Source organism: Lissotriton helveticus, chromosome 5_1 (assembly GCF_964261635.1).
Source record: "Lissotriton helveticus chromosome 5_1, aLisHel1.1, whole genome shotgun sequence".
In the NCBI taxonomy this organism is placed as follows: Eukaryota; Metazoa; Chordata; class Amphibia; order Caudata; family Salamandridae; genus Lissotriton; species Lissotriton helveticus.
Genome location: NC_136065.1, coordinates 1,626,857,111 through 1,626,872,823, shown reverse-complemented (window position 1 = coordinate 1,626,872,823; position 15,713 = coordinate 1,626,857,111). Strand labels below are relative to the sequence as shown.

The following is a 15,713-nucleotide window of genomic DNA, read 5'->3' as shown; positions in this document are numbered from 1 at the left end:
CCAATCACAAAGGGTGACCTTGGAGCTCCTGATTACGAGCATTATTACGCAGAGACACACCTTCAGGAGTCAATGTGGTGGTTGGCAGGCCGCAACACTAATGAACTGGGTCACCGGACCTACACCACTCCACGATCTTGGAGTTGCTGAATGGCTCTGAGACAGTGATCCAGAAGAGACCAGGTAATATATAATAATGTCCAAGGCGCGAGGCTGCTGGAGCGGCTACCCATGAACTAGGCACCCAACCGCAACCTAAGCCTCAGACCTGCCGCTCGGGGTATACCCCAGCCCCAATACAAGAGCGAGACGCCCAGAAATGGCAGATTGAACCGCTGCTGGCCTAACACCTTGGGATGATCTATTTGTCGACTCCATGCTCTGCAAGTTTTCAACTCTTGTGTGTGAATATGGCAACCCCCAAGGCTCATTCCTACTGCATGCGTCGCTCACACAGCAACTATTCAGGACATGGGGCAACACATGCGATGAACCTAAAACATCCAGTTTACTCCAAATATTATTAACACATGGTCCGTTTAAGAGGGCAATCACTATGCTGTATAACTTCTGGAGACCAGCCACTGTATCCCTCTTAGCACCACTCACAGAATATTGGGACGCGGCACTATCAACCACACTAACTGACAAACAGTGGGCATAGTGCATAGGGTTCCCCAAAATAATATCTACAAATGCCAGAATTAAATATATTCAATTTAATCACCTCCACCACACATACCTTACTCCAAACAGGCTGGCACGAATGTACGCAAACTCACCAGATATCTGCCCCCGCTGCCACAACCCCACAGTCATGTTTATACATATGGTGTGGGAATGCCCTCAGTTAACAGCATATTGAATTGCGGTGGCCGCTATACTCTCAGAGGCTACAGATACAACGATTTTAGCACAGGGTCTTCACTTTCTGCTGGGCCTAACCAAGCGCAACACGCGAAGTAAAACAATCAACAAATTTCTAGACCTAGCACTAGGACTAGCCAAACGCATACTGGTTATGTCCTGGAAATCGAACTCCGCACCACATATACACACATGGATTACCGACCTCCGTGGGGCACTAGTGGTCAAACATGAGTGGGTACACGGCAATACTTTCAACCACCCCACTGTTACCAACTCCCCAGACTGGCAAAAGTATCTAACATTCATAGAATCAAAGCTGCACCATGCTCAATCTGATCCGGGGTCTCCATAGAATCAATTCAACATCCAATGGTAGTTGCTACCCTCCTGATGATTTCACTCATGTCGGCGCAATCCTGCTCCCCCTCTTTTTACCTCCCCCCATTACCACCCCCCCCCCCAACCAGGACAAATGCGTAGCCCAGTCCTATCCATACATCCACGAGGTCAGGCAGTCACCTTCTCCCCACCCCGCACGCAAACATAATTTGTCTGGAATTCACATCTACAAATTGTTAAAACCCACAAAAGTGAATATGAAACCACGAATAGCCCCATTGGTCCATCAAGACACTTCATCTGGTACATGACAGAAGCTAACTTGTAAAAAGTTATGTTAATAGAGTTATATAGTACTACAATAACCTGTAGCGACATATAAAACAGCGTTGTATCTGTAGCAAGTGCAGTAGTTGTGACATTGTAATATGATGTCATAACACAATATGTATAACTACTATTACCCTTGGGGCTGGGTAAACTAAAGTGAAAATCAATTAAACATTATTAAAAAAAAACATTTAAAAAAACTTAAAACCTGTCCACCTCACTTACTGTAGTGCAAACCCAAGGATAGAGGTGGATGGGGAGCGCACACTATTATATTCAATTAATACGCTTTAACCCCTTCGCTGCTGGCCCGTTTCCGCCGCTGTGCGGTAAACGAACCCCAGCCGTCATCCGCACACGAGCACCGCGGAGCGTGACGGCTGGGGTTTGTCACCAGCATGCAAGGGGTTAATATCACTGAATATAGCTTTTTAGCAAGAATTCTAAGCCAGACAATGGAGAAAAAGTCAAAACACGTGATTTTCATTTTCTATTGACTTACTGTTCTAACACTCATAAAGAAGCAAATTCTTCAATGAAGAATTAACAGTACTCTTTGAACGTGACCTTTTCAAATCAATTAAAGGATAGCATTTAATGAAGGCCTATATGCTTTAATAATCTCGTCAACACCAGCGTTTCTCGCTGTTGGTGGGATTCAACGTCTCTAAAATGTTATTCCTAAGAGATCTTGGGATGACATCTTACTTACTTGTCTCTGAGAACCACTCCTTCAACGCAAGCCCCAAACAAGACCACATTACTCAGATCTGCAGCATCAGATGATCAAGGAAAAATCATTGGATACGAGCATAGTTTAAAGCTGGTCAGAAACCCCTACCTCTCTACCCACCCAACACAAAGAAATGAAATGGAATGCACATGATTCCAGTGAAGAATGCACTATCTATTAATGACAGGATTTCTTTCCCCACCACAAATAAGATCTTTACACTGGATGCTGGAGGGCCAAGAAGAGAACAAACATTACAAAGTTTCCATTATAGGCAGTAGCAAGGATCATTCTACAGCAGATGGTTTAATCATCTCCTCATTAATGAGGAATTTTGGCATTCTTTTCATAGATCCTCAGAGGAGAAAATGGATACCAGGACAAAAAGATCATAACATTCCCATAGAAAAACTAACTGGGGAGACAAAACACTTTTAGCTTGATTTCCCCCAAACAAAAAGCCATTCAGAACAGGGAGATTGTAACATCCTTTCATTCTTTTAAATTGGTCATTTAAATGTTGTACCGTTTCTGGTGCCTGCCTCTGGATGCTGATGTCAATGCAAAAAGTGGAATAGTATTTTTATAGTTACTCACATCCAAACATACTTCTGGAGCACATCAATAATAGATTCACACACTATTACTCTCAGAAAACATGTAGACAATACTTTTAGCCTTTCACGCTCTTAGCAGGCAGTGATAATGTTGGCGGTTTTAATTTGATTACATTTCATCTAATGTTGACTTGTGATCAGGAATACAACAGAGAACATCATTCTAGAAGAAGAAGGCATAAGAATGCAGACAAACAGTTTTCAGCTACTGTTGACATACCTTTTTTCCAGATTTAAATATTGTAAATGGAAGTGATAATCAAAAGGGATTAGAAGAGGCAGTGGAGGGGAGGAGGGGCAGGGGGTTTGAGTTGAGAACTCACGGTGGAGACCTGATAATTAGTGCTACAAAATAATGTTTACAGACAGCATGAAAATGTGTTTGTATTGGACTTCAAAATTATAGCACCCTGGCCTTTTTCCAAGATGCTTAAAAAATATAGATTGGTAGTTAGGTACATAATCAGTACGACTTGTGAAATAGGTTGTCTCTAAAAATTTCCACCCGTGTAAATTGACATTTATACCAAAATATTACACAATGTTTGTCAGCTTGGGTGGGTGGCTGTTACTGTCCTTTTCACATCTTTTGCTTTGCAACAGTGCTTTTATATGTTTCTTTCTATTCTTTTTTTGTTGTGCTATATTAATTTTGGGCCTTTCTCCCTTCCCGGACAGTACGTTTTTTGCATTTACAGTTCTGGTGTGTTTCATCCCACCTCCCCTTCTGCCCTGGTGTAGTTACGCTATGAAAACACAGTTTAGCAATTGTCCTGCTAAATTGTCAGGAACAAACAAGGAAAAAATATACTGATGATTAATGATTTCAATTATTTTTCAATTTTCCTTGCTAATCTACCTTATTACTAAGAAAAGTGTTTTAGGACTGATCATCAGTATAGCAACAATAAACATGCTATAGGAAGAAAGGGCATTCTTCTCCAATAACAGAGCTACTAGTTCAGGTTATGAGGTTCACAATTTGATTCTAGAGCATTTGTAGTTATTCGCTTTTTCCTATCCCAGTTGCAGAGGTCTCAAACATGAAAGCTGCAATATCTGGAGAGTGAATGTTTCTGAAATTTTCTGGTTTGATATGGCTCTATTTCACTAATTCAATTTTCAAACACTATCAGGATCAAAACTTCAGTGTTGTGAAGACAGTGGCCCTGATGGATTGGACACTACCCCAGTTTGAAAACTTTCACACTATCTAAAATAAAGTGAATCTGATGATTTTGATGAGAGTAGATGAAGGCGTTGTTAGCTTTGTGGGCCTGTAAATGTACACAAACTTGTGACTTTGTTGGCCATCATAAACTCATCTACAACTATTGCCGCACTGTAAATGGTCAGAGATTTGCTTCAATAAAGCTGTGAAGTAAATCTCATTCAAGAGTGGGAAGGAGAACGGAACAGTCCTAAATGTTATGGTGGGGTAGAGGAAGGGGGTTCTCCACAGGGAAAATTGTTTTAAAAACAAAAATACATTTCAAAAACTGCAATCCACAGTTGGTTGCCTTTTCCCCATGCGGAATTACACTGTGCACAATTTCAAGCTAGAGAAATAACTATGTATACAAATAGCACATGGACACTGCCTGTAGTACACCTGGAAACCTGCAATACACAAATCTTTCCAGGTGAACTAGTGGCAAATGTTCTGAACTGCAATAAGGAATTCTGCTGTAGATTCTCTCAGAAGCAGGCTTACAAATGAAGATTTACTACTCTTTTATGAATTAGGTCCAGAATCAATATAGCAATGCCTAGCAAAGCTAAGACTATCCTAAAGACAGCAACCTAGCAAATCTCTGGAATCATTAGGAGCAGCTTTATCTGCATTTCTCATGTCTGAACGCACTTTTGGGTTAGCTGAAAGGAGCCTACTCACCTTCTGATAAGCAGTCTTACAGGTGATAATCCATCACACAAAGGACTTTTTCGATGGAGCAAAGCCAATGCAGACAGGATGTCAACTAAAAGAGTTGTTTTCAATATCATCTATTTAGTCTTATCTCTAATATCTCGAATAACTCTGAATCATCTTCACATCCAAGTTATGAAGTGATCACTACACTGAAGTGATAATGTTAGGACACACAAATGAAAATTATCTTAAGCAGCCACAGAGAAGCACACTTTTTATTACATGTGTTGTATTTTTGCCTTTTGCGTTGCTTGACAAGAGCCCTCATTAATCTTGTCAAAACGATATCGAGCTCTCCAGGTGATGTGGTTCACTTGACAAATGAGAAAACGTTCCTGCGGACGTGTAAGAAATCTTTCATCACTTGCATTGTGGAAACAACCTATACTTATTGATGAAAACTTGAAGACAGACACATAATGTGTCCACCAGCTTCTCTAGACACCAAAATGCAGTCCTTCTTTAACTTAAAGGCTTAGAATAGGCTTGTGAAAAAAAATCTGTGTGTGTAACTGTATAACGCAAACCTAGACAAAAAGGCAGCGGAGCACTGTTCGGTGTCAAAAGACAAACACAACGAGTTAGAGAAGAGCTAGTTTGTTATTACTGTGTGAGTTAGGCTCTTAGTAGGTACTTGACATTCAGGCCTGGATGAGGTGCAGACAGAGTTTGAGATGTTGGATGTCTGAGGCAAAGAAGAGTTAGAGCTGTACGTCATGGACATACTGGTGATTGCTGACGTCTGCTAATAGATTCCAGAGGAACCAGATGAACAGAGACCTACAATAATTTTAAACTAGACTGCTGCAACGGTACGTAGAAGCTCTTTTCCCCTTCTCTTAGCCCAGCAATTGGTTACAGAGTCTAGTGCTGTTCTATTTAAAGTGCATTTGTGACTGCTGCTACACTGCTCTCCCACCAGTTTTAGATTTATCGGGCCAAGATTGCGGAAGCCCGTTTTAAATACACTACTTTTTAAAAAATACACTGTCTCACCTTAATTAGCACTTTGTTTACCTGCTCCGCCATTACTGCCGCTTCCCCGGTCCACCACGGATGTTCTGATTGTGTGGAGGGAATTGAGGCAGAAGGCGAGGGTAGGGTTCCGATCAGCAGGTTAGGAGGTGGAGCCATTGAGTATAGGACTCCCCTGCCAGCACGGACACGTAGCGGACGCTTGCAGCGGGCGCGCCTGAGGTAAGCCAGTCGGCGCCCGGCCGTAACCAGGAACCCTGTCCCCAACACGAGGAAACCTCGATATACAGGCCGACAGATACTTGCCCTACAAGGGTAACTGCATGGAAATTGCACCCATAGTATAAATATATCACAAGGACATAGATCCTGTCCAAACTGCCCCTTTAAAGCCGAAAACCCTCAGTGGGGTTCAGTCAAAGTGCAACATACCACGGAGCTAAAAATGCTCCTCTTGAACAGTAGGTCCTTGACAAAGCACATGACTGATATCAACTCTGTGAGGAACAGCCAGAGGCACTATTCCCGACTGAAACCTGGCTACATAAAGATGCATACCCAGTTGTGGTGAGGCACTACCACCGGGCTACTTTATTCTTAGGAGGGACAGGAGAGTAAAGAATGGGGGAGGGATCGCGATCATTTTGAAAAAATGTATGAACGGGCGAATAACCCCTGATGTACTTCAGGATTACGAAAGACTCCACTTTACTCTCTTCTTCTCCCCAACCTGCAAACTGTCAGGTATCCTGATATGTCGTCCCTCTGGCCCCTGTGGGATGTTTGTGGAATCCCTTATGGACACAGCAGCATCCATGACTTGCTCAGCATCTAACTCTATGATCCTCGGAGATCTTAACCTCCACTTCGGAGACCACTCAAAAGGGGATGGACACAATGTTATACAAAATCTACAGGCCCTCCAGCTACATCAAAAAGTTACTGGCCCTACACATGAAAAGGCCATATTTTAGACCCAGTATTCTCTAACCTTGTAGACCTGGTAACAGACCGTCCCACCCCCATTCCTTGGTGAGACCACTTTATAATCCCTATCATCTGGACATCCTCATCCCCAAAAATCCACCACCAAAGTACAAAACGCTGGGACCGTATGTGGCCCAAACTTGACCGTGAACGCTGGGCAGATACACTAGTTAAAACGAGCCCAATGGGGAATGTTAACCCCCAGATTGCCTCACAGAACTTCAGCGACTGGATCACGTCCTCCTTGGACACTATCATCCCACATAAATGGAGAACAAATAAACCAAGAGAAAACCAATCTTCTTGGTTTACCCCGAAAATTAGAGAAGGCAAACAAAAATGAAAAAGGGTCGAGTGGGCCTGAAGGAAAGACTACAGTCCCGATAAGAAGAAGATATACAAAGAAAATATGAAACAATATCAAACCGAGATTAAAAAAGCACAGGCACTATATTACGAGGAGAAAATTAAGGGGTCCGCTAATGCACCTAAGGAAATCGACAGGATTGTTAAAAAACGTCCCCCTCAGCCTGACACTCCATCTGATTCCTCACCACAAAGATGCACAGAACTGGCAGAGTTCTTCAACAATAAGATTTTGAAGATATACAATGCCTTCCCTCCGGTCACCGTATCTGATAACTTGTTCTCAGCTCAAGTGACGGTAGAGAAGCACTACGCAGTTCTTGAAGAGTTTCCCCTGATAGATCCCTCCACGCTGTCCCAACTTTGGAATTCAATTAAATCATGTTCCCCCGGTGACCCAGCCCCAGTACATTTGCTTAGCAAAGTAAAAAAAGCAATTTCCCCTCCTCTTTTATATGTTCTTAATGCCTCCATCCTCACCTCACTAGTGCCCAAAACATGGAAACAAGCCATGGTCAAAACAACTTAAACCAAGAGGTATGGAGCAATTATCGCCCAAACTCTCTTCTTCCCATGACGAGCAAATTTCTGGAAAAAATTTCAATAAAACTCCTACTGATTTTCTACAATCCCATTCAATTCTTGACACCTCCCAGACTGGTTTTCGCCCCAATCATGGGACGGAAACCACGCTGCTCACAGTGACTGAAGAAGCACGCCAACTGCTTAATCAGGGAGGTATGGTGGCAATTATCCAATTGGACTTAAGTGTTGCTTTTGACACTGTAAACCATAACACCTTAATAAACCGACTCAAAGCGGGAGGAGTGGCAGGGAATGCTCTCTCCTGGTTTCGATCCTTCCTTATGGAGAGAACATTCCAGGTGTTAGATGGAACCGATTCATCTTATCCCATCCTACTGCTGTGCGGCGTCCCGCAGGGCTCCTCATTAAGCCCCACCCTGTTTAATGTGTATCTTAACCTTTTGGATGCTCATGACAAGGCCAGCTCGTCATGCAGTACACTGGAGCTGTGCTTATGACGAGCTGACCTTGTCATGAACAATGGGTTTTGAGGATGCTCAGCGCCCAGCGGGAATTGCCTTAGCAGCCAAGGTGTTAAACCTTTGGCAGACCTGGTCCTTCCTTTTGGAGTGCAGATCGTGACATACGCAGACGACACACAGCTCGTACTGTCCCTTAACCATCCAAAAAAACACAAGATTGACCTAGAAACATGTCTGGGTACAGCAGCCACTTGGATGGACCACTCCTTCCCCAAATTGAATGGAGGAAAAACTGAGCTAATGATCCTAGGGAACATTAATAACAGCTCTCCCCAACTGAAATGGCCCAGCAGGAGATAGCCCTATTCCGAAAGAGAGAATTAAAAACCTGGGAATATGGCTGGACAAATCTCTAAATCTTGAACATCAAGCAGTACAGGTTGCAGCCACCTGCTATGGAATTCTTAGTCAACTACGGAAAATCCTGCCTCTGCTCCCAGACTCAGCTCGCAGAACCCTAGTCCAAGCCCTGGTATTGCCACGACTGGATTACTGCAACTCCTTATATCTGGGTACCCCAAGGCTACTACAATGAGATTGCAGGTGGTACAGAATTGTGCAGCTAGACTCCTCCACAATGCCCCCAGGAAACAATCGGCCAAGCCAGCACTTAGGGCTTTGCACTGGTTACCGATCTTAGATCGAATAAAGTTCAAATCACTATGGATAGCGCACAAAACTCTGTAGGGTACAGGTCCAAAAGTCCTACAAAATGTACTGTCCTTCTACTTACCAACCCGAAACCTGAGATCTTCTAATCTCTATCAAGCCAGGGTCCCTAAGATCAAGAGGGCAAGAGCGGGTGGCTGCATGTTCTCAGTTAATGCCTCTGCTCTTTGGAATACGCTCCCAACCCAGCTCCGCTCTTTGAACAATCTCCTCGAATTCAGGAAGAAGCTAAAAACCTGGCTCTTAATGAACTTGCAGTGAGTCTCCTGTTTGGGATGAAGGTAGGCGCGGAGCGCTGGGATGCCTAATGGTAGCCATGCGCTATATCAAGAATGCATTATTATTAATAATAATAATAATAATAATAATAATAATAATAACAGGTTGAAGAAGACAGGCTGGAACTCTGTCGGACTCAGCGGGTCAAAAGAATCTTTTGGGACCAGGGGGTGCCCATGTGAACAAACTGTTTCGACTAAAAAGTTAGGAGGAGCACCAGTGATGGGCATTGCCTGTGAATCTCATTCAAAACTTCAGGTTGTGGTTGAGGGTTGTATGATCGACTTTGTTGAAGGCAGCTGAGAGGTCCAGCAGTATCAGGAGGCAGGGGCCTCGTTATCTGTCATTTGGAGGGTGTCGTCTATGATTTGTACTTTAGCAGTCTCTGTGTTGCACCAAGACTTGTACGTTAGCTGTGTCTGTGCAGCAGCATGATCTGAAGACAGACTGGTAGTCATGTAGGAGATGGTTAGTTGAACATAAATCGCTTTTTCCGTGATTTTGCTGATAAAGAGTAAGTGAATAATTGCTTGGTGGTTGGAGAGATCATCAGAGTCAAACATAGATTTCTTTAGGATTGTCTTGAGAGCCATTGAAAATATGCCCTGAGGGAGGCATTGATAATGGTGAGTAGGGGTAAGAGAGCTTCCCCTGAGAGACATCATCTTCATAAGAAAAGGCTTTGAGGGAGCTGGGTATGTCAGCAAGATATGTTGGCGACAGGGATTTGAAGACCACCATTGTTACATTCTAAACTAGGGGGCGGGGGCATTAGAGGAGAAGACTTGGTTTTCTCAATGTTCTGTTGGATGTTCCTTATGTTTAACTGAAGAAGAGATTGATGGCATTGATCTTGTCTGTAGAGTACAGAATAGGTGTGTCAGGCAGGGAATTAATGCAGTGATTCATTATCTTGAAGTGTTCTGCTTCAGTTGGTGGTTTCATTGATGGTGTTGGCCTAATACTTTCCTTTGAAATGTGTATTCTGTTGTTATAGGGTGTGTGGTAATTAGTGAGATATGTACATGGTTGGGTCTGTGTGTTATGGGGATAACATGTGGCTGTTTGTCTTGCCTTGGTCGGTTTGTGATGTGGGGATTGGCAGTATGGGGTGCTGGTTGATGGCCATGATTATATCTTACCTTTTAAGTTTCAGTGAAAAAGGGGTTCTGGTCTATGGCCATTCCTGGCACTAACAATGCCATTAATGGGGATGCCATAGTGATGGGATGCCCTGAAAAGTTGGCTGAAGTACAGAGAAGGCAAGACGTGATTTGCAGATGGATGATATGAAATCAAGTCCCCTAGCCTGGCTTATTCTTTTCATGATGGTTTTGGCAGAAAACCAAAGATGTTGTTTTCTGCACATTTGGATGAATTATTTCCCTTTCTCAAAATGTCCATTTTGAGGTAATTTAGAGAGAGTCAGAAATCTGCAATGCGTAAGATCTAAGCCGTTAAGTTCAGAGACGCAGGGTTTGAGGGAAGATCTTGCATGAATTTCTGGTAAGGTATTCCGGCTTACTAGGCAGCAGTTTACAAGGAGCCTGGAATATGAGAAAGGCATCTGGGTAACATCGATGATGTGGCTGGTTAGGAGAGATCAGGATTGTTCTTATTTGTGCTGTTTTGGCATCAGAATGGAGTTGCAAATTCGAGAAATTGGCAGGAAAAGCACAGATATATTACCCTGACAAGTCAATGAGCAGTGAATTATTTCTGGATTCATGATATTGAATTTGGGGTATAAGTTTAGGCATTTATTAGTTTTTCTGCTACTAATACATTGATGTCCACTATTCTCCACAGAGCTATGGTGTGCTCTAGAACATTTAAACCTTAGGCTGATTCATGCTCATCCATTTTGTTGCTCTGTAGAGCTAAACGGTGAAGTGCTGGGATGTTGAGCTTCTGAGGCAGGAATCAGTTCCAGATTATCAACATGATAAGCTTCCAAAAAGGAGGAAGTGCTTTGTCTCTCATCACTTTTACTACTCATTGCCAAAGTTGGACTGATTAGTTATGGATTATTTTAGCGTACCCTGCTGCTCCCCATTCGTTTAGCCCACGAAGAATATGTTAACTAGGTGGGAATTAGAGTTGATTGAAGCTTAACACCAAGCTTTGGAATGTGACAGAATTTGGGAGATGACTTTAGTTGGGGCTCTTAAAAGAACACTTTGAAAAACCTCACTATTTGAGACGCCAATTTGAAACGCCTATTTTGATACTTCCAATAACCAAATCGACTCCCTTTGCTTAAACCCATTTGCTTTTTAAGAATAATCAGTAGCATGGAACAAAATGTATACAAATATAATTACAATTACTTGATTCAACAAGATCTATTACTTTATATAGTTAATCAATCAATCAATCAGGGGTTTGTAAAGCGCAGCTACTCACCCGTGAAGGTTTCAATGTGCTGAGGTGGGGGTAGGCTGCTGATCCATCTGGGTGTGGAGGTTTAGTCGAAGAGCTAGGTCTTGAGGTCCTTCCTGAACTGGGTCACCAACACAGATTGCCGTAGGTGGAGGGGCATTCCAGGTCCGTGGAGGGTGTTCCAGGTCTTGGCGGAGAGGTACGAGAAGTATCTTCCTCAGGTTCTGGTCTTGTTGACTAGTGAGACGAAGGGTAGGCCAAGTTGGATGAAGCAGAGTTGTCTGGTGGGTGTGTGGAAAGCAAGGAGGTGGTTCAGATATTCTGGCCCTGCGTCGTGGAGGGTCTTGTAGGTATGTGTGAGGAGCTTTAAGATTTGCTGATTGGCAGTCAGTGGAGTTCTTGGAGGAGGTGCGTCATGTGGCTGCGGCGGGTGATACCAAGGACAGGTCTGGCTGCGGCATTTTGAACGTTCTGTAGTTTCCCAAGCTGTTTATGGGTGATGCTGGCGTAGAGTGCGTTGCTGTATTCCAGTCTACTGGTGATAAGTGCATGGGTGACTGTCTTTCTGGATTCTATGGTGAGCCATCTGAATGTTTTTCGAAGCAGGCAGAGCGTGTGTAAGCAGGATAAGGATACTGGGTTGACTTGGCAGATCATTGAGAGCGAGGAGTCCATATGATGCCACGTTGTGTGTGTGGTCCGTAGGGATAAATGGGGTTCCTATTGTGGCTGCCACCAGGAGTCGTCCCAGGCTGAGGGGGTGGGTCCCAGGATGAGTACTTCGGTCTTGTCCGAGTTGAGCTTGAGGCAGCTGTCTTGTATCCAGGTAGAATCTGCCTTCATTCCGTTGTGAAATTTGATTCTGGTGGCTGTGAGTCCATTGGTTAGGGAGATGATTAGCTGGGTGTCGTTGGCATAGGAGACTATGTTGAGTCCGTGGCTTCTGATGATGTCTGCGAGGGGAGCCATGTAGATGCCTAAGAGGATGGGATTTAGGGAGGAGCACTGGGGCACTCCGCAGCGGATACCTGTAGGTTCTGAGAGGAATGGGGTAGTCTGACTTGCTGTGTTCTCCCTGTCAGAAAGGAGTGGATCCAGTTCAGTGCCTTGTCGCGGATGCCTGCGTCATGAAGTCTCGTGATTATGGTGTGGTAGGAGAAGCTTAAAGATGGCCGAGAGGTCTTGTAGGACAAGGAATGTGGTATTGCCACAGTCGAGAAGGGAGCAGAAGTCGTCAGTGGCGGCGAAGTGTGGTCTTGGTGCTGTGGTTGCTTCGGAATCCGGACTGGGAGAAGTCCAGGACGTGGTTCTCTTTGATAAACTCAGAGAGTTGGGCATTGATGCCCTTCCCGATGAGCTTAGCTGGAAGGGGAGGAGGAAGATAGGTTGGAAATTCTTGGGGTCTGTCGGGTCGGCGATGGTTTCTTCAGCAGGGGGTTGGTCTCAGTGTGTTTCAAGTCATCGGGGAAGGTGGGGTATTCGATGGAGCAGCTGATGGTGCGGCAAAGCTGGTGGGCGATGGAGGCACCTGCTCTGTGGAAGATGTGGTATGGGCAAGGACCGATGGGGCTTCTGAATAGATGCACTTCATTGCCTTGAGTGCGTTGCCTGTGGTTAGCGGAGTCCAGTTGAGAAGGATGTGTTGGCATGCGGCATAGTTGCATGTACTGGTGGTGGGCATAGTGGCTGGGTCTTGGGTGTCGAAGCGGTCATAGATCTACCTGATATTCTGGTAGAAGAAGGTGCAGAGTTTTTTGCAGAGGTCTTGGGAGGGTGGGATGCCTGTGGTCTCGCTGTTGGAACTGGCAAACCCCTTGTCGAGGGCAAATAGTTCTTTGCTGTTGTCTGCGTTGGCATTTATCCTGTCTTGGAAGGCTGTTTTCTTTGTAGTTTTGAGGAGAAGGTGGTGTGCATTGACAGCGGATTGGAAGGTTGCTTGGGGTTCCGAGGTTTTGTTCTATCTCTTCTCAAGTTGTCGGCAGATGTGTCTGGACTCATGGAGGGCAGGAGTAAACCACCTGCCTTTTTTTATAGTGTTGCTTGTCTGGTGTTTCCTTGAGGGGTGCCAGAGTGTTGGTGCAGTTAAAGATCCATCAGTGAAGAGCTGCGGTATTGGCGTCTGTTTGTGTTGGCAGGGTGGTCGTGCCGAGGAGGTCGACGAGGCGTTCTTTGGTGGCCTTGTACCAGCTGCGACAGGGGGGCGATGAGGGTAGTGGTGTACGGTGGGCGTGGCGAAGGCAAGATGTATGCAGTAGTGGTCAGTCCAGAGGAGTTTGTGCTGTGGCTGCATGTGATGTTCCCATTGGCGGAGAAAACGAGGTCGAGCGTGTGTCCGGCTGTGTGGGTCGGTGCAGTCACTAGCTGCTTGAGTCTGAAGTTGGCGAAGGTTCTCAGTAGGGTGGCGGTGCTCAGGTGACTACAGTTGTCTTGGTGGAAGTTAAGGTCTCCAAGTTGGATGTACTCTGTGGATCCGAGAGTCTGGGGTGCGATGAGGTCTACGATTGAGTCTGTGAAGGGCAAGCAGGGGTTCGGGGGTCCTCTAGAGGAGGGTGCAGCGGAGGGAGGTTTTGGGGGCTAGTCTTGATCTGTAAGTTGAGGTGTTCCGTGATTGTCGTTGAGTCATATGAGTCGTTTGAGTGCGTGGTCAGTCGAAGGGTGTTTTTGTAGACGATGGCAATGCCTCCTCCTGGTTAGTCAGTGCGGTCCTCTCAGCTTATTTTGGAGCAGTCGGGGAAGGGGATGTCCGGTCCAGAACTGGGATTGGTCCAGGTTCCTGTGAAGAAGTCCATGTTGGGATAGGCAGCATCGAGGAGGTCCCAGATTTCTGTGGCATGATTGTGGAGGGATTGCACGTTGAGGAGGATGCAGTTGAGCCCGTCGGGTGCACTGTTGGTTGGCGGCAAAAGGAGCTGGCGTATTGACATGGGGGAAGGTGTGGTTGCAGTTCCGGCAGGCAAACAGTCCATGGATCTCCTTTGGCAACGCTAGGTGGCAGATGGCGTGGCGTCCTGATTTGAGGGCGAGGAAGGTACTTGCATTGTAGTAATGGAAGGTCCAAGAGCCAGAGTCCCTGGTGCTGGGCACGGTCCAGGCGCGGACGGGAATAGACAGGCTTGCCTTTGGTTCACCTTCTGAGCACGCCTGCTGCACGGCCGCCATTAAGTAGTGCTGAGGGGGGCTGGATAGCTAGGAGGCGCCAAAACGTGGGAGGGGAAGGGTTACTGGAGGGGGGTGGGGCATCGCAGGGGGGTGGAGCATCGCAGCAGCAGGGGCGACAAAGGAGGAAAAACATGAAAAAAAGGAAAGAAAAGCACAAATGTCAGAGGCAGGAAAAAATAAAGAGAGAGAAAAGCAGAAAGAGGCAGAAGGGCAGTCAAGAAGCAAAGCTGTGACGCTCTACCACTACCATGGTTGAGGTGCAGGCAGGAGTCTGCGGTGGAGGAGGGCCTCGAAATCCTGACCACGGGTCGGCAGCCGCAGTGGAACAGCAGCAACTACAAGATGGAGTTGAGCAGTGAAAGGAGCAAGTCCACTAAAAGGTTAGTGGACTATATTGATTTATATTCCTAGCCCCTTGTTAATCTCGAGAGGTAACCCCTTTAGTGGTTTGGTAATTTTGGACTTCACCTCATGGTAGTTTCAGAACCAAGGTCAGGAATTGCACCACTATGCCCTACAAGTCCAGTACCGTGCACAGAAACAATTCCACTAATGTTCTGAAAAGTGGCAGATACCCCTATCTCCACAAACCCGAGAATACTCCAGCAGCAGTCATTTAAAACGACGTCATCAGCACAAAAGCCATCAAAGTATGAGCAGACCACCTTCCAGGATAAGCAGCAAGGGCCCACAGGCAGCCACCAGATTATCATCAGGTTGTTAAATAAAACAGGTCACGGGGACATAAGTAGCACAATTGGAAAGGGCAAAAAGAACAAAATGACATTTAAGATGAGTCTTGGGAGAGCCGGAAAGCGATGATCATGAGTATATTACCAAGTTTTACAGCACATTAAAGGCTTCCTGTCGTGGATGGGCAATGGTAAATATAGGGGGAGAGGCATCTGTAAACTGTCTAGTCACATCAGTTTCAGATGACCCTTACTGCTTACAGAAATGCTCCGGGGTAAGGATTCCATTCGAAAAGAAAACATCCCAAGGAAAGAAGT

The 15,713-nt window shown here is 45.3% G+C and overlaps 1 protein-coding gene across 3 annotated transcripts in view; it reads right to left on the bottom strand.

The window, feature by feature from the left end:
• SLC12A6 (solute carrier family 12 member 6) overlaps window positions 1-15,713 on the bottom strand; it is a 784,900-nt gene that overhangs the window by 266,575 nt on the left and 502,612 nt on the right. For all 3 annotated transcript variants that reach the window (XM_078644820.1, XM_078644821.1, XM_078644822.1), the window contains one exon: window positions 2,252-2,309. In XM_078644820.1, coding sequence (XP_078500946.1) covers window positions 2,252-2,309 — 58 coding nt within the window. The remainder of the gene's footprint in view (window positions 1-2,251; window positions 2,310-15,713) is intronic.